Below are 20,378 nucleotides of genomic sequence, written 5' to 3'. Positions count from 1 at the left end.
TGCGTCAGATTCTGGTGTTCCTGTGTTAAGAGTGATGATTTCAGATCTATGCCACAAGTTATGGATTCAAAAACTAGTGTGTCAGGGCATCACTCTGTCAGTGCCCTAAATGACCATAAATTACGCCAATGACTAACTTGCCCATTTTTCCTAATTTTGAGAGTACCATTAATTTTAGAAAGGTGTTTTGAGGTTTGCTTGGAACATGACATGACATTCTTCCGGAAGATTGCAAGTTTCAGCACCAAAAATAATATTTTGTGCCATTTATTTGCCTCTAAAAATGCATTTTTGTGTCATTCACGTGGCATATATTCATAGAGCGTCCAGGTGATCTGTGCTACAGTTGTATCTATTTCCGCGAATATTATGTATAACAGTTTGAACTTTTTCGTATCGTGCATATTGAAGCTTTAAATATTGACTTAACTAACACTACAGTCGGACTGTGGAATCGACGGATGTTACTCATGCGATGGAGGTCAAGTTTACGTGCACTTGAACCATTAAACACCAGATTTCTGAACACGCCCGAAATAAAGCTACAACCAGCTACAACAACATTCGAATATTCCACCACATTGTTCTTGAAGTGCTACAATTGGCTTCCTGGACAACTCGTTTTGACCCTTCCCCCAGCGAGCGACCCAGAATCAACATACACTGTAAGGCAGTGGACAACTTATAGGTATTTATGTATGCTTGGAGTTTAACGTTGTCCTCAACTTGTGACGACCAGCAGTTATTAGGTCTGTCTCCATATATTGTTTTCTTGCGGCAGGGGGAGCCTACGTCACAATAGTGCTGACGCCACTGAAGTAGAATGCCTAGGACACCCTACCCAGTCACATTATACTGACATCGGGCCTACCAGTCATGTTCCTTGCTCTAACCTCTCAGTGCTGAACGCCAAGCGAGGCAACAGCTTAAGTGTTTGGTTTGACCCACCAAAGCGGTCTGGCCAATTACTTATATGTAGCATAAACAGTGCCTCGTGGAATCTCTAAGCCTTTAAAGGTAATTACAAAAACAGAAGAACAAGTGACAAGTATGTTCTGCTATGAAAATTAAGGGCTCGATTGCCTTAATTGGGTTTTATTTACAAGTCCTTAAAAGAAGACAACAGATGTCTTTTAGCATAGCAAAATAACCACTACTTACACTAGAATAAAAGCAACAAAAATGTGCGAAAATAAGAGGTCATTGCAAGCAAGACAGATGTACTCACAGTTGGTTTAATTTTTTTAAGGAGTCCGGCAGACAACATATAGCGCCAAGGGCCGTAACCCTCACACTGTTTGGTCAGAAGACCTGGTCGGACAGAGCCAGACGACCGCTGGCCGGTGTTGTCAGTCTCAAGGTCTTATCAAGGTCACGATCTGGGTGGAGGTGTGGTTTCTCAACGCCACTCTTAAAAACAATTATCACGCACACAGCTTTGGACTAGCTCACACTCTGCTTGTGCCTTGGGTTTACAACGTCAGCATGATGGTGATCAATCGGATTATTTCTCGTCGCAAGAACCTCATAGAGGTATTTACTCCCTCGACATAAAAATGGACGTTGATGCACAAGCACTTGGCATTGGTCAGTAAAATTATAATCCATCTAATTATAGCTCTAGAAGACACCTAACTGATTAAATTCTTCAAAGAACCATAAAAAGTTATTACCGTTTTGCCAAAAAGTCTAAGGCCTGTGTTTTTTTAGAATCCAAGCCACAAGCAGGTAGTCTGTTGTCGTCAACAAACTATTAAAATAACCCAGAAAACCGTGGGGAGAAATTCCTCCAAATGTCATTTTTTAGTGTGGAATGAACGGCCTAGGAGCAGTGCCTTTCTTTGCTGTTATAGCCCTGTTGAAAAACAATAATCACTGTTGGGAATCAACAAGACTGAATTGTCGTTGTTTGAATTCTAGGGAAACGCAAACCGGGTTGGCCATTGTACAGACAGATCAAACATAGATTTGGGGGAGAGAGGGGGACGACGGGCAGTCGGGTTGGTGGATGCTGCTGCCTTCAGTCAACTACATTGTGGAAACACTCAAGGAGTCGCTGGTTCCCGCACCTCTATGTTCCTAATATTTCGGTACCGTGCCTGTCGTCGGATGTCGTGTCCGCTGATGTGCAGACCGGAGCATTCCACATAAAATCGATCGGTTCACAAACGGGTTTATAATTTTTACAAAAAAAAAAAAAAAAAAGAAAAAAGGACAATAAAACCACTTCCAATCAGCTACATCCCTGTTTTCTGAACTAGGAATAAATTAAAATCAAAGCAATTGTACAGAATTTCATTCGTACTGATTGTAAGGACGATAGCCTGTTGTTTCACCCTGTTATAGTAGCAGGGATATAGAATCAATACATCCGAAAATTCGGTGATCTAACAGCAACTGATCTATTTAACTGTAAACCATGGAGAATTTGTCATCTTTGACCTCAATTTGATTAGGAAACAGAGTTGGTGGCCCTTGTCAAAGACTGGTAAATCTATGGCAAGCAGTATTTAAAAAAAACACTGAAGCTACCATGTGGAGTATTAGGTTTGTTTACAGCCTTAGAACACCTACTTTTCTTAGAAAATTGGGGGGGGGGGGGGATGTGTCCCTTGGAGGAACACATTTGTGGCTTGGAGAAACCGTTTGCTTTTCTGAATCTGTCGATAGTCTTTGTTAAAGAAGGGATATGTCGTCATGGAGTTACACGTACGTAGTAGACCTCCGATCTGATACGCTGGTCAGTCATCAAGCGGTCAATTGTATTGGTCATTTTGAAGTCACAGGTCACACAAATTATCTAATAAGTCAGGCCAGTTTTCGTGCGGTTCTCTTCTCCAGTCAATCGATCAGGTCACTGTAGTGAATTTTTAATCATGAGTAGTCCCTGTGTGTCTAGGTGGCTCGACGCTACACTTTTACCATTTGCCACAGAGACGCGCCCGCTTCACACTTCAAAATACCTCGCAAAAGCTTTCCGTTGTGTCGGTTTTCAGTATTCCCTCCAAAACTGGTAAAAATGTTCAGAACATTAGCAGAATTTGTACACACAAAGAAACTGGACAAAAAAAAAAAGAAAAATACACCACATCAGTCAAGAACCTAGCCCACTACAGCAGGATCTTTCACAAGTCACCCATTCAGAAGTATTTAGCTAGGTCGAGTCCGGCCAAGAGTTAATTCCCCTGAAACGTGTGCGTTTAGGACAAACGGCATGGTTACAGTTGCTCGCTGGATTGGTTTTTTCTTATGCCAGATACAGTGGACTCGGAACGGGAGTCCGCAGGAGATGTCAAGGCAATGTAGAACTTATCCGCCCGTGCCTGCAACTCGTTAATAAATTTGTATGTACCAGTGACATGTATTTTTCGAATGTTTTGATGAAAAGTGATGATAGTGCTGCCTTCAAATACAATCTAAAACATCTCCCACTGGATGAGAAAACGACCTGTTTGGGTCGCTATGACATGTTCCCTGTACAGGGAAGTTGGGAAGGGGGTGGAGGGCCCTGATGGTTAAGGGAGGTGGGGGTGGGGCACAGTAGGGGGAATGGAAGAGCCTGAATAGAGAGGCTCTCTTAGAACATCCACTTCATAAGCTCTACTGTCACATGCACACATAATCTCTTCTCTACTTGTTACAATCCATGATTTAAAAAAAAAAAAAAAAAAAAAAGCCCTTAGTTGTGTGTCTAAAGACACCTTGACTTCTATCTACCTTAGTCAAATCCTAGTTACTTTAAGTCGAGAGTATTTAAAAAAAGAAAGAAAAGGAAACCAGCAAATCAACAGTCTCATGCTACTCTGTCATTCACATCCTGCCAGCCTTTCTTTGAGGAAGGTTGGCCTATACATGCATATCAATACACGAACAACCCTCAAATATCTTTTCATTAAAAAACCTGTCGGAAAACAATGGTCCACTTAACAACAGAATAATGTGGAAAACGTGGTTAAGCTTTAAAATAAAAAGTCAGGGAATCACAAATCTAATCTGTTGAAAAACATAACTTCTCCAGTTTATAATCGAGCGTCTCACAAATCATATAGACAATTATATGGAAGACAAAATACACAGATGTCCACCTTCCAGTTAAAAACAAAATGGCCTCCAGACAAATCAGGGAATCAATATATTTTAAAATAAAAACATAAAAATTCCTCAAATATTTGGTCCAGTGTAACAGTCTGGAAGCTTAGTGATCTCCATATACAAATCAGTAGAAGCCACAGGCCCATACAAAGACGTAACAAGTACAAGCCATCTGCCTCCACTGAGGGCTAAGTTTCACAAACCTTAGTAAATAAATTTTCCATAACTTTCCTAATAAATAACACTGTCATGAGGTAATTTAGCCGCAACAGCGCCGCTTAATTAAAACAAAAGTTGTGAAAACAGTTATTTAGAAAGTTTTTATGAAAGTGGGCCCAAAGCTTTACAAAACAGCTGACATTTGTGCAGAGACAGTAATGGCGCCACCTACTGGCCTGTCCAGAGTCTTAAAGGGGGAGATAACAAGCTTAAAACTCTTATATAAATACAACACTTACAGCAAATCCAGATTTAAAACCAAGATGACCCATTGTCTCTGTATAGCTTTTCTTGAGAGCGAAACTGGTAGGAGAAGAGACAAGAATATGTGGTAGCAGACAGGCCCTATTAATTTAGGCTGATTAAATACTGGTTACATTCACCAGAAAATCATTTGATTAGCCTAAATTTACCAAACCATCCATGCCTATAACCAACGCATCCAAGGTGACAACGGTACTTGGCGAACGTTCCGCCATTATCATCACAACTGCCGTAGGGTAGATGATCTTCCACAAGAACAAAAAAAGACTAAGACTTTTCTTCACTTCTACAATCACAGGACATTAGCTATCCAGATTTCATCTCGTCATAAAAATTTAAAATACATCCCCAAAGGGCTGACTATAGGATAGAGCAAAACGCTTACACACACACATGAAAACATCCCACCCTCCCTACCACAGAGTTGCCTGCAGTGACGTGAGTATGCTTAACGTCCATGCTTTTCTAACAGAATAAAACAATGGTGTAGAATTGTTTAGTAGACTAGACAGATTTAGAGAACAGATGATATGGAAGGTGTGACGCTGAAGTTCTTGAGTGGCATTGTGTATGATCCTTTGTTCATTCTGCACCCCCCCAAAAAACTAACAGGAGATTAACCTGCGACCTCAATTCTCTAAAAAAAAAAAAAAACAGGTATACATTACTAGTTTGACAGAAAAAAAAACTTTTTAAAAGCCAGAATGTAGCGATCTTGAAAAAAAAAACACAGGTGAAAATGACCGACGAAAAAAAAAAAAAAAAAGATACCAGATTTAGACTTTACTTTGGCAGAAAATATCTTGAGATCAACAACGCATTGTGCCTGTAAATCGCTGAATAGTGTACATTGATGACAGCAACAGAATAGTTTGTCTGTGTAATGATTATATGAGATAATCCCAATCACATGTACCGTCATGTGACTAATGTTCTGAACATGGGCAGGCCAGGCCTGGGATGTAGGAGAGAGAGAGAGGGACGACGACTTGGGACACAATGAGTATCAACTGGATGATAGGAGGTTGGAGCTGGACTCCTCCGTCCCGTTGTTGACCGGTGGCGTTGCATGAGAATTCGTTCCCTGAAAATTGTTCTCATAACCGCCGCCATTCTGGATGTATGAAGTCCCGAGGCCATACAAATGTCCGCAGTACTTGGCATCATCGATGTTGTCTTCGAAAAACATCTGAATAAAACAAAGAAACAAAACCTGGTTTTCAAGCATGAAATACATGTATCTCTACTATGAATGCCAACCAATAAATGAAACATAAAGGCAGATTCTTGCATGTCATACAAATAAATAACTGGTGTAGATGTTTGCTACATCTATGCTGTTGCTTGTTAGGCAATAAAATCAATTTTTTCAGTGCAATTCTGTACCCAGTTTTCATAAAATGTCAATGCTAAGCTTTCCCTTTGCAGCAATAATTCAACAGCTAAGCAAATATAGGGGGACTTTTTGTTTGTTTAGGGTTATATCAGACATGACACTCCATGCTCTCACGGTGTACTGACACCTTTTCCCAGTTTCGTAAGACTATTACTAGATATGGGGATCATAGGTTTCATAATCACTTCCTATTCCTATGAAATTCCCATGGAAGAGATGGGGCAATTCTGAGAACAATCGCAAAAAAGACACAAGGATTTCAAAGTCTCACTCAATCTATGCATAGCATGGTCCACCACACCCAATCCTTAAAACGCATGTTCCTTTGTATACTTTGGAGGTAATGGCAGAAAAATCAAAGTACACAAAAATAATTGAAGTTCTTGGCTTACCTCCCTCATCTTGAAAAATGCTCCCCCTGTAAGCAAACTGTCACTGCCTGCTTGATGCTGAGGGCCTATCCTCTCGATCTGAAATGAGAAAGTTGGCCGACATTTAAAGTCAAAAATTGCTGAAACAACTGAGAATTTATTAATATTAAAACTTGAATACTAAAAATATATTTCACCTATACTACAGTTTTCAACTTTACAGGCAGAGCACACCGGGCAGAAACAGATCAAGCTTACCTCTAGCTGCTCGGCCACCTCCTGTAAGCCTCCTTTCAAATTCTTGCAGCTCTTCATTAGGTACTTAACATCATAGATGTTGGGAAAGTAGATCCTCAAAAGATCAAAGAAGTCAGCCTCTTCTTCAGGGAGGTTACAACTGGTCAGTAACTTTAACAGGTAGCCAAAGTCATAACCACTGTTAAGTAGAACGGAGCTCATTTATTTTGCCTGGAAAAGTGCCTGACGCTTTCACACACAACTCACCATATTTCATTATCTGAATTAATTTAATACATACTGACAGCAAAGTCAATGCCTTTTATTAATCTGTGTTAATTACATGTACAATCATTCCCCACCAATGCTTGTTTTGCAGGTAGTTTAAGTCTATAAAACCAGGTAAAAAGGGCAGATAACCGGGGGGAAGGTGCAGCAAAAAAAGGATTATCTCCCCTTTCAATACCATAGCAACAAGTTGTCAGGTCCTTTTATAAATGCACCCTCTCGCATCATTATAGTATTTAATTATAACCTACTGCAGTGACGTGGCAATTCTACAAGTTGAATTTGTTTTGCAGGGTAACTCTCTTCCAAAATAATGTCAGATTCCAGCAGTTAACCTCAGCTATCTTCCCAAATCTTACCTGTTTAGGAACATGTCGAAGATCATAAACAAGTGAATTACCTGTGAAATGACAGCCATTTGACCTGTTCACTCAGAACAATCCCAGACGTCATCAACAGCTCAGCAAAATCAAACACATCGATTCCATCTTCTTCATGTTTCTTGAACTGGATTCCCGAGTTTTGTAAGAGGTCAATTGATTCCTGGGCATACATATCCTCCCTAAAACACCAACAAACCATTCATTACCACATTTTATGTTATAGCAATCGCAATTCCGTTTCACTAGGGTTTTCTCCAGCATCTAATACTCATCATTGGATAACCATGCTACCACAAAAAATTATAAGTAGGGCCTAATGTACCTTACTATGTAGACGAAACCGCATGGATATCAGTTAATTTTCACATCAAATAATAAAATGAGCATTTATAAATAAGTCTAAAATGTTAATGATATTAAACAAAATACACCTACGTTAAATTAAATTTGAAGTTGAACTGCCACGTTGATACTGGAGTAGCAGACTGTCCATTTTCATCCATAAATGACATGCCCAACTGAATAATTTTAAGAAGGTCAACATTGCATCTCAGCAGTTGATACTGGTAGTCCGCAGTGCTTCGAAACTCCCCGATAGGTCTGGCGACAACCCCAGGAAATTCTGTATCCTGAAAAACCAAGTGCCACCATTCTGCGGTATAAACATGACCTCAGTACACTGTACAAATACCCTCTTCAACAGGTGGTTAACAAATATGGCACATTTCTAGGGTGGCATTATATATTTTCGACGTCTTATAATAATCTTATTTATGCATTATTTGACCATTTAAACATGTGACAAAAAACTACAATTTATTTTAAATGAAAAATGAAAAGGGGCTAAGACCTGAAAGTTTACATCGAGAATGTGTTAAATTTCTGTTGGAAAATTGTGTTTCTTTGTAAAAATAAATAAATAAATAAATAAATAAACAAATAATAATAACACAAACCATTGCGACATATTTGTACTTCTGGATAACGTGGCGTATTTGTCGAAATTCTTCCTCTAAATTACTGGCCCACACATCGCGGATCCCATATGCTGAAGATGCTACAGAGGGCATCTTAGCTTCATAGCCACCTGTCTGTGTGTTCCCAACTACACACACTCAGTATCTCATGGAAGGCTGAAGGACTTCTTAAGGGTTTCAGCTAAAACACAGGGCTGTGGATGAAAAGACATGACGGACTTCAGTGTTATTGTTTCAAGACGAGGTGGCTTGTCATGATGTGCTACCATTTAGCTGGGAAAAGGCTCATTTCATGCATTCTTTTCATTTATTTATTTGACTGGTATTATATGCCTTACTGAAAAAAAAATTTCACTTATACTGATGGCTGACAGCATTATGGTGAAAGGAAACCGGGCAGAACGCGACCGTCCGCAGGTTGCTACCAGACCTTCCCATGTACATTCGAAGAGAAAGTTAACATGGGCTGAACTTGAACACAGCCACCTCACTGGTGAGGGGCTCTACAGTTGTTATAAACCACTAGCACACTAACCACTCTGCCTCATATGTATTCTATAACCTGGGAGTTGATGTGAAATCAGTTTGTTCAATATCCTTTTGGCACATTTTCTTTACCTTTATAAGGCAGTTCAGAAGATTGAAAACTATGGGATACAGCTGTTACTGGTAAGTCACAACTGAAAATGTATTGGCAAGCTTTCATCACAATCCCCATATCACTGCAAAAAGAGTTCTACAGTGAAGCATAGGTATACTTCACAGTGAAAATTTTGTTGAACAGAAGGAGTTATTCCCCTTGTTAGGCCCTCATAACAACATCTGATATTTCAGAAGTAATGTAAAAAAGGGACATTAAGACAGCGCTGTTCATTTACGAGATGAAGGACATGACAACGCTACAGTCATTAGCCTATTTAAGCCTTAATATGAACATTTGAAGTTTCTGGGAAAACTCACACGAGCCACAGGATTTCGCAAGTTACTATGGGTAACAGAATGAAATTGTGGAAAGGCTAGTACTCAAAAGTTATGCAATGATATTACAAGATGAATCATCTCATTACTCCTTCCTTTTGTACATAATGACCACTGCTGTAAAGTTACTGATGTAAATAGTCAATATCAAATCAACAGAAATCATTGTATAAGGTGAAAGAAACTGTCCAATTAAGAACAGATGAAATGAGATTTAAGGGTTAGAGGTTAAAGGGTCACAAGTATAATGGCTCCCTGATGAAGATTAACTTTGTCCTGATCTGTACATGTCTTTGTTAATTATTGTGTATCATCTACGACAACAAAACTATAGTTACCACTAGGTATACTCTGTATATTAAATAGAACTGCCTAAAACTAACAAGAATTACAGAAGGCCTGATTTGGTGTCAGGATTGAAAAGTTGACATGGAGTGCTTACCTTCAATTGACCATGAATAAAACAACAGTTGTTAATGTTACCAGACCCCAAGTTGTTTCATGATTCGACTACCAGATGAACAACAATTCCAAAACGACTAACATGGTCACAGCGTGTATGACCCATCCATGGTCATGTCTGCAAAGTCCCCAATGAATTTTTATTGAGGAGTGAGTGAGTGAGTGAGTGCTTGGGGTTTAACGTCGTACTCAACAATTTTTCAGTCATATGATGACGAAGGAATCCTTAGGGTGCATGTATGTGAAATGTGCCTCCTTGTTGCAGGACGGATTTCCACCGCTCTTTTATTTAGTGCTCAATTTTTATTGAGATGAGATGCACTGCTATACAAGCATCAAAATAAATAATAATTAAGATATGGAACAGTCGTCCATGCAAATCCAGTGTAGTGACCTGCCTTCCTGCAAAATGATAACTCTCAATTTACAAGATCCCATGGCTTTTGTGAAAAGTCCACCAAACTTGAATGGGGCTTATTACATTCTTATCCAATGTTTAATTGCTTGTTTATTTTCTTGTCCATGATGATCCAGGTTACGTATGAAGAAGTGCAACTCTCAGAAAATTAAAAGAGTCAACGTTTTGTGATGACTGCTCACATACGATTTTCTCCCATCCAAACCCTGCATCGAAAGTCCATTTTTCATTTTTGCCAGCAATTATCACTAGATGTGAAATTATCATAAATATTGCCAAAATAATAAGGAAAAATGAAAACTGTTCCACCCTTCACACTAGTCCTTCCAAAATACTACAAGATGAACAAAGAATCAAGTGTTGTAGAAATTATGTTAAAGAACATGCTGCAATGAAGTTCATCTAAACTGTAGTAGCAAAAGTTATATTTTGAAATGGAATTGTAAAGTTTATTTATTTTATTTTACTCGGTGTTTTACGCCGTACTCATGAATATTTCACTTATATGACGGCGACCAGCATTACGGTGAGAGCAAACCAGGCAGAACCCGGGGAAAGCCCATGACAGAGTCTGCAGCTTGCTGGCAGACTTTCCCACGTACGGCCAGAGGAAGCCAGCATGATCGGGACTTGAACACACAGCGACCGAAGTGGTGAGAGGCTCCTGGGTCATTGCGCCTCGCTGCCACACTAACCTCCTCGGCTAAGAAGGCACCAGTATTTGTAAAGATAGGTTTCCATGACTGTAGCTGCACAAATCTAACACATTGCAGTCTCATTACAAAAAGGTTTATAAAGCACACCATTCACAAATCATGTCAGACTTAGAACACTGACACTATTTACAGCTCTGTTATGATTGGATATTCACTTCCCCTTAACATGTTGTTGTTGTTGTTTCGATTACACCTTGACTGCCCATTAGTTGTGCATTTGTAGGTGAAGAAAACATTTACATCATTATCACCACATTATTCATAACTGCGATAGTGTGAAGAAGGCCAGGGAGCGGTCAGATATCAAAATTTGTTTTGAAAGGTTTTAGTAAAAATAAAAACTTCAGGTGACCTGCAAATCGAAGGGCTCCCGGATTTTATAACACGCTTTTCAGGTAGCATATCAAGAGCTAAAATAATTATTCATGCAATTTAAATATACATCAGATCGCTCAAATTTCACACTATACTTACTTGTACACACAAAAGAGACAAAATGTGAATACAGGACAGAAAAAAGCGTTGTAAGCAAGCACTACATATTTCCTTTGTAGGTTTCACTAGTATCCATCGGCATATGCGCACAACTACCCGGAAGACGAATAGAGGGCAGGTTTTGATGACGTTTTGCACGTAACGACAAGCCATTGACGAGTACCTTTTCTACAGCAAATCAGAAAGCAACACGCTTTTCGCGGTAATCTTGAAACATGAAGTTGAAACTGCCTCGACATGAGCTAGAGTTTTTGCGTTCGGCTTTTCAACGCGTAAAAACTCCGACTTAATTACAAACCACAGTTACAAATATTGCGCACTGATGAGCAACACAGATCTAATCACATGAAACCACCTATGGAAATAATGGCATACAGCTACACTCGCTTACTCAGGATTGTTGATCGCTACAATCATCAGGCCCTCGATCATTGAGCTAGAATGAAGACGTCCGCTCGAATCCATCTGAGATCTGGGTGCTTCGGCTGTGGTTTTAAGCCAGGAGATTCACCAGGCACTTGGCGAATATCGGTGGTTTTCTCCGCCCCATTTAACCTGACCTGGTACGTTAGGTATATCGGTGAAAATTTCTTGATCACAGCATGTTAACACCGATCAAACAGAAACAAGAAATTATTCACACAATGTTCTGCATTCAATACCCTGACGACGGTATCTTCTTAAAATGATTGTATGCACGTGTGCTACAGGTGTTACGCCGCACTTAACAGTTTTGTAGCCATGTGACGAGGAGGAGTCATTAGAATAGGTGTGTGTACATAGGCCTATAATGTGTCGTGCTGCCAAAGTGCTGCCGCCACTGAAATATCATACCAAAGAAACCAGACATGGCATACCGCCCAGTCACATTATACAGACACCGGACCAACCAATTCTGTTTCCTAGCTCTAACCTCTCAGTGCTGGGCGCCAAGCGATTTTATGTGCAAAAGTTCATGCATAAAGCAGTGTATAGGCCTACCCACTGAGTAGACATTATATTGTCCAGAGTAGTTTGTATCGCAAACATGGGCAGAATCAATTAAATTTTAGAAAACAAACCTGTGTGAAGTCATTGACGCCCAAAATGTAAATATTTTCGATGTCAAAGGCCATCTTTCAGTTCAAATACTTAATGTACCAGTATGAATTTAGTTCTGTTCAAAAATGTTTGAGAAAAAGTATCATTTCCAAGAGTATCTTAACTAAAAAGTTAAAGTTCCCTTGGAAAGTAGTTGTATTTGTATTTTCTTTACAATTTCAAACGCAATATTCCTGAACTGAAAGCCTATTCTACCATTGGGAAAGTCTTTCTGATGGATATACAACTTTTTGATTTATTCACCCGACGTTTCAGTGTAGTTACTAACATCGTAATCAAGTGAATCTCATCAAAATATTTAGAGCTTAAATATAACAACTAGGGAAACAAATGTCAACAGATGGAACAAAGGATAGATGTGATAAAACAGTACTCTGGGTGATTAAGGGATTAACAGTTTTAGACTGGGTGGGGTTCTGGTCGTTTTGGAGGATTAACAGATCATAAGCTGAGGCGAGATGAAAACCTTGATCTCTATTCTGACTTGGCTTTAATTTCTTAATCTAGATGGCTTCCTGTAGTTTCCGTTTCTTCTAGTTGGGTTGATTAGAGTTCAGCGTTGTGGCTGTGTTCCAGTTGATGTTGTGGCAAGGATTTCCTTGGATGTGGTCACCTATGGCGGCTTTGGAATCAGATTTTTCGACGGCTGATTTATGTTCCTTAACTCGGGTTTCAAGCGATCTTTCCGTTTCTCCAATGTAGGATACGCTGCAAGTACATTTTATTTGGTATATAACTTGGTGGTTTCTCTCTTTCTTGAAGCTTGGAGATGGGATTTTAGCGTAGCCTGGCTCCAAAGGTAGTTTCTTGGACTCTCGGTTGCTGGTTGGGTAGAGGTTTCATAGCGTTCCGGATTGTTTTGTTGATTTTGTCTGCTGGGTATCCACTCAGGTAGCTGAGGACAGTGCTCAGGTGTGTGATCTCCTCGTCCAGGTTGCTAATGCAGATGAGTAGATGGTGTAGACAGGGCTTTGTTCTGTAGTTCGGTCAGATAGATCTCGGAGACTATCGGAGGCAGTGGGGATTTAATAGGTAAACCATGGATCTGCTCTTAGATTGTGTCCCCATTTGAAGTATGTAGAGGATAAGCAACAATCTAATAGGCGTGTCATGCTCTTTGAGGAGAGGGAAGTAACGGGTGGGGAGTTCGTTATTTTGTCTTTTATCACACCCACGGCTTGGCTAGTGGGGTCACTGGTAAATAAATCGACAACATCATCGTTCACAAGTTGATATGTAGAGGTTTTACACCTCTATATATATATAGTCTTCAAATCCCATCTCTCAGTTACCTCAAATGGCTGAGATGCCGCATATACGAAAAGACACCCGCAGACTGACATGCATGTATGGCCCAAATGGAGTCCGTTAGATAACTATTTGTACTTCGACAGCATGCAGATAATGTATACACTATACACTGGACCAATAACTCCAAGCAAATCACGCTATATGTATTGCCCAAATCTATAGGCTAATGCTGATAATGCAGTCTTCTTTTCCCTATGTATAAATGACTATGCCATGTTTTAATACCTTATTCGTGTCTGTACTCTCCAAGCTTCACTCATATTTGGGCGTTCTCAATTGATTGTCATCTGACCGCCTTTCCGATTTCAGTTTTTCCTTGAACATGTGTCTAAATTCATGTTCAAGGCCTGCTTAGATCCGCTCATACATGCACGTACTCTTAGTCCAGACCGACTATGTACATACAGGCCTTTCAGTGAAATATTCATGAGTGTATGGCTTAAAACGTCAATATATCAAATAAATACATAAATTATATACTCTCTTTTCTGTCTGGCCTGTTTCACCCTTTGATTTCTCGCATGTTCAGATTCCGATCCCCGCCCCATCACCCCTTAAATGTTTTACCCTGTATGAATTCACTATGTGAGAATATGTATATGTTACCTCCCCTTCCCTCCGATTCTGATGTATGTATCTCCAGTCATCCATGCTCCCACCTATGACGTTATAAATTGTATATGTATGTATACATAAACGCTTCTATATATAGGTTAATAAGCCCCCAAGCAGGAGGCAGTATATAAATGAATCTTTATTCCTCCGTGGTTCTATACTATCCTATGTAGCTCTCCCACATTTTCCACTGCATGCACTTAATTGCCCGATGGCTCAGTTAGTAGATCGTCCGCTTCGAGGGGCGGTTGATCCAGGGTCGACCCTGAGTCGGATCACACCTAAGACCTTAAAAGAGGAAGTTGTAACTTCTTCGCTTGGCGTTTGGCGTCAAGGGGCTAGTGCAACGACTGGGTGACCCCTATCAGTATGATGGCTCAGATGGGGCGTCTTGCTTGCCTTCGGTAAGTCGTCTCAGTGAAGCAGCACTAGATAGAAGAGTGGGGAAAATCCGCCATGCAACAAGGAGGCGCATTACTCGTACTGTACTCTAAGGACCCTTTCGTTGTCATATGACTCAAAAATTGTTATATACAATGTTAGCCCCCAATCACTCTCTCACTCACTTAAGTATTTTACCATCCATATACACCAACGAACTCGACCTAAACACACTTACATGTATATAGACCTACATATGTCAGTTTGATTATACCATACGGCCATTTATAACCCTTGGCTTTACTGTATCGTTGACTTACATATTTCATAGCGTTCCACGTATACAGATGTGTTGGGTGTATATGCATATATAAGAGAGGTGCGGCCTTTGTTTTGTTTTTTTATGTAGCACGATGAACATTAATGTATGTCATATACTGAACCGGGGAGATGACAGATACGGGTATGTATATGCAAACACGCACGCATATATGTATGAACCAAAAGGGCCTGTCTGAGTCGGTTAGAAGCTATGACGCTGCAGGGTATTTGGGCAACATGCTTACATACAGTGACATCCTGTAGTGTCCCACCCACCCATGTATGCGTGCTATACGCTTTACGCATGCACGTACATATGTACTCTGTTTAAGGTTTACGCTACGTGAATAGCATAACGTTGTTTATTAGGACGTGAAATCTCACATACGCATACACATTGTGTGTGTACATGTAATGTATATATCCACAGCTGGGCGTTGCAGTATGAGTGTGTATTGACAGAGTGAAAGTAAAGAAACAGTTATCAATAACCTTTTCACACTGTATGATGAATATTGTACTTACTTGTAAACTTTATACATAAAGCACTGCACAAACAAATTACGTCTCACAAGTGTAAAATGTGTTTTTGCGAAACATTTCATATATTTTCGAGTAAAATTCACAATCCTTCAGAGTTCACTATCGCATAAAACATTTCGTACCTAAACAGTAAAATGACGTAAAGGATTCACCCGTCAGATAGATTTCATCATGGAATAGTGTATCAAAGACTCGAGCATAAACAGCCGGCGCCGCCCATCTGTGCTATATACTCAGTTAACCAAGGCGAAAAAAGGCAGACAACATCGTGTTCGTGTACAATATGCATGTACGTACTCTCCCAAAAAATAATCTGCTAATTTCAACAGAAAGTCTATTACCCGAGTGATGTTAAAATATATATTCTGTTATTATGACACAATACTGTCAGTGATATATATATTCTACATACTATCCACTTAACCTGATGTGTTTAATCTGATATTTATGTTTATTTAACAGAATATGTGAATTACATTTAACAGAATAATCTGATGGAATAACAAAATACATTTTAACATTACTCAAACAGCAGGCGTTCTATTAAATTTTACAGATTTTTTTTTAGTATATGTAGGCTACATATACAGAAATGGGATTAACACCCGATTCCATCAGAAAACCAAAGTAAAACATATACATGTAGGCTATATGTACATATGAACTGAGTGACCTTCTTGGCTATGTTCATAGCAGGTTTGAAGAAGAATATGTGCTCACGTTCTCTATAGAAACACGGCCATCATATAGCACCATCTGCACGTGACCTAATTAACATATACAACGACCTAAGACTCTTTATACAAATATATACATTACGTAACGTTTAAACGTAACGACATGTTACCTTTATACGTGTATATAATATTACTTCGGGATTTTAATCCGGCTCTACAAAGCAACCGTCGGCTAAGTTCAGTGTGCCTATCATGGTTATCTATATACATATTGACGATATCTGTTGCCATTTGATAGTTACAATCAACTTAGCCTGTACGCTCAAAAAATCAATCTGTTATTTGTAACAGACAGTCTGTTGTCTGTGTGATGCGAGAATATAGTCTGTTATTTTAAAACATTATTCAGTCAAATTCAACACATTATCCTGTTAGTCTAACAGAATCTTTATGTTGAATTAATAGAATATGCATGATGTGTTATATTGAACAGAATAATCTGCTGCAATGACAGAATACATTCTAGCATCACTCAGACAACAGACTTTCTGTTAAAATTAAGAGGTTAACTTTTCAGTGTATATTAACACCATGTTTCCTTGCTCTCGCCTGTCAGTGCTGAGCGCGAAGCAAGGCGGTAACGTACCATTTTCAAAGTCAGTGGTATGACCCGACCCAGGTTAGATCCAGGGTCCCTCGACTTCAAAGCTGACGCTTTAACCTTTAAGCCGCGGAAGCGGTCAAATGGTATATACATTTGCTATTTGTCAAAGTTTGGAAGACTATACAGGATTTTATTCCGATAATCATAAGATCAATCATATCGGGGCACGTACTCACGAAGCGTGAACGTGAATCTCAAGGCGACTAAGTTGAAGATGTTATGTTGTCACGCAATCAGAGTCCGTATCGTATATATAATCGAGGGGTCCGGGGTTCAGTCTTGGACTAGGTAATATTGATCAAGCAGGAAAGTCCCGTCACCTCACCCACACACACCTACTCCTTTCTAATGTGGATGTTAAGACTTTTTTCATGTGTTGTACATAGGAACGCATTTTTCCCCACCAAAAGGAGTTGCTGTGATAATTTATTATGTACACTGCCTCGGTGAACCAATGGTCAGAGCGTCCGCCACCAAGTCGGGAGACCTGGGATCAATCCAGGGTCGGAACATACCAAAGACTTTAAATAATGTACTTGTTGCTGCTTCGCTTGGTGATCAATATTAAGAGGCTAGAGCAAGGAAACAGGGCTGTTGGCCTGCCACAATAATGCTGGTCGCCGTCGTATATAAGTGAAGTATTCTTCAACATGGCGCAAAACTGCAATGATATAAATAAATAAATGTTGGTAAACCATCGACCCGCGACAAGCTTATGACAATTTTTCCCTGTGCAAACTACCGATCTGCACGCCCTACAGGTGAATGATCAATGGTGCTTACTTTGAGCTGAATTTGACCAAAACTTGTTGTAAAGTTGTTACAGTAATTCCTGAGGCTGGACGCGGACGAATTCTGATACTTTTAAAGATACCCCTTTTAAGTCCCAAGAAGCCTTCACCCCTGTGAAGTGGAGGGACACCCAGCAGTCCACAATGTCATACACGTGTATACTTGTTCAACCTACCAATGATTAGTCTCATTCAGCAGTGCAGCTCCAAATAACTGTATTGGTCACCTCTATATAACTGGAGAACCAGTTAGCAACCTTGGTCAGCAGGACCACCTCTATCCTCGACGGTGGACAACCGGCGAGTGATTCACGTATTCCAAAAGGGGAACTGCCTTGTTTTCCTCTTTAATACGAACGAGCGTTAGACATCAGCCTTGTTAAACCGCTACCTACATTTTTCGACGTTCATCCATCCTCTGTTGACTGCTTCTTCTGTCATACATGACTTCGTCCCATTTTCTTACTTGAATACACCTATATCATTACTTTCTTAGTCTTTTGATAGCTTGGGTTGAACGTCTTTTCGGAAGCTGGTCTTAGGATTAACACCCTGGAGCGTCCAGTGTGCTCGACGAATGCCATCTATGAGAATTTCCTTTGTCATGCTTATGAACATATATCAACTGAGATATATGAATAATATATGAATTATGAATAATTTCTGGTACATCGTACCTCTGCAGGCGAATCTCCTAAACCTAGATAAATTGACTTTTCATGTAATTACGCAGCTTTATCTTCTCTCATTGCAGGCCTATATCTACGTCGTCATACACTGGTTGTATTTCACAATGTATGTGTGTATAAATGCCTGTGTTTAACGTTGTACTTAACAATTTTTCAGCCTTAAAACGACGTTGAGTCATTGAGTGTATATATATATATATATATATATATATATATATATATATATATATATATATATATATATACTGTTTCATTTTGTGGCAGGGCGAGTTCATGTCACCAAAGAGCTACTGCCACTGAAGTAGCAAGCCGAAGACATCAGACATGACACCACACTCAGTCACATTATACTGACACCGGGCCAACCAGTTGTGCTTCCTTGTTCTAACTTCTCAGTGCTCTAACCTTTCGAGGCTCTAACCGTTAGGCCATGCACTGAAGCGGTCCGTTTCAGCATGGATGAATGCTTATTAATTATTACTCGTCAGATGGCTTTCCTCCATTATGCTCAGACGAAGAAGAAAACATTGCTGACCATATACCACTTATTCTCCTGTTATCATTTGCGTATACCAAACAACAATGCCTATTCCGTATAGAAACATAGCCTTTATACAGTACCGGTACCTTGTATGTGTATGTATGTAGGGCATCTAGCATAGACATATAAACGTCCACATAAGCTTCGTTGTTTTCCAATATATGCAGATATCCGACCCTTTCCGCTGATCTTGGACTTTGAGCTCTGTAACCACAGAATGTGGGCATTCGCTGACAAAGAATAGTTTCTGTCGGAAGTTCCCAAGTCCTTGACACCTTTTGACGATGCCGTCCTATTTATAAGTCACCAGATGTAATCGTCAGATTTATACTAGGCGGCGGTGTCTATAGATGGCGCTGTCCAATTTCCTAAACCCACACACATGATCCGTCTGTCATCGCATCAAACAGCATCAAACACTAGCCGAACAGATAAATATGCGCACCTTGCTTGAGCCAACGGGAAACATGTCCAGTGTGACCATTCTTCATCATAACTTCCAGATGATTGTCAACAAATGACCCACAAATTTTGATAAGACTTTGTGCACCCCTTAAATTATAGCCTCAGGTGGCTCAAGCGCCGATTCATTACATTTTGGTGGCATAACTCGGATTGATCCGGATCCAGGAAGTCTTAAAACTGTTCTGTACAAATGCCAGATTTCGGAGTTTGACGAAACGTTGTGCACACCACAATGGCCTGATGGCACAAGCGGCAATCTAGTCACTTCAGACATTATTTCGGTTAGGCATATTCGCAATGCGGTCTCCGTGCATATAGCAGGCCAAACGGAATGCCGACATTTAGTTATAGTGCTGCCTCACTGGTATGCTATGCCAGTCACGTCGCCCAACCCAATCACATATTACCTACCCGCACCGGGCTGAGCAGTACTTGGCCTGTTCCTCATATGCGGTACGCCAAGCAATGAAGATAGGAGTGATTGGAGATTCAGCCATGTGGAGGGTCGAGTCTTGCGCTATCTGAGTGCCTCCAATAGTTAAATTACACACACATATGTGGTGACATATGCAGGCCTTCTTTACAGCTTACACTATGTAAGCCTACTGAATATATGGCCGCGTTTACCTAGACATTATAGCACCGACCCTGCAAATGCACGAACGTGCCATAGGCCTATAAACAAATAACATATTTCATACATATACGTACGAATTATTTGTTATCCTAACTCTACAGGCCTATACATACGTACATGTCTAAAGATGTAATTCATGTACACCCTACATGTACAGTACATGTATAGCTTTGGCCTCCAATCCAATAAAAACCGTTAACAATGTAAAACTCAAGCCTCACAAAGAAGAACAAACTTCACACAACAGTTATGGTTGTAAAACGCGCGCTTCTGTTCATAATAAAACAGGATAAGACTACCGTGGGCCTCGCAGGATAGCGCGTGCCTTGGCCTTGTTTAGAACACA

General features: G+C 40.0%; 1 protein-coding gene across 1 annotated transcript; it reads right to left on the bottom strand.

Moving 5' to 3' along the window:
• Positions 1-3,952: 3,952 nt before the first annotated feature.
• On the bottom strand, positions 3,953-11,367 carry LOC135472878 (CCR4-NOT transcription complex subunit 7-like). Its single transcript, XM_064752585.1, has 7 exons — positions 11,276-11,367; positions 8,207-8,421; positions 7,686-7,879; positions 7,268-7,429; positions 6,601-6,778; positions 6,364-6,441; positions 3,953-5,764 (listed from the first exon to the last, which is right to left on the bottom strand). The coding sequence occupies exons 2-7, from the start codon at positions 8,318-8,320 to the stop codon at positions 5,582-5,584; spliced, it is 909 nt and encodes a 302-aa protein (XP_064608655.1). The 5' UTR covers positions 8,321-8,421; positions 11,276-11,367; the 3' UTR covers positions 3,953-5,581.
• Between the last annotated feature and the right edge of the window lie 9,011 nt (positions 11,368-20,378).

The sequence above is a fragment of the Liolophura sinensis genome, chromosome 8 (genome assembly GCF_032854445.1).
Source record: "Liolophura sinensis isolate JHLJ2023 chromosome 8, CUHK_Ljap_v2, whole genome shotgun sequence".
NCBI lineage: Eukaryota > Metazoa > Mollusca > Polyplacophora > Chitonida > Chitonidae > Liolophura > Liolophura sinensis.
Note: the sequence above shows the minus strand (reverse complement) of the source record. Positions and strands in the feature narration are given on the sequence as shown.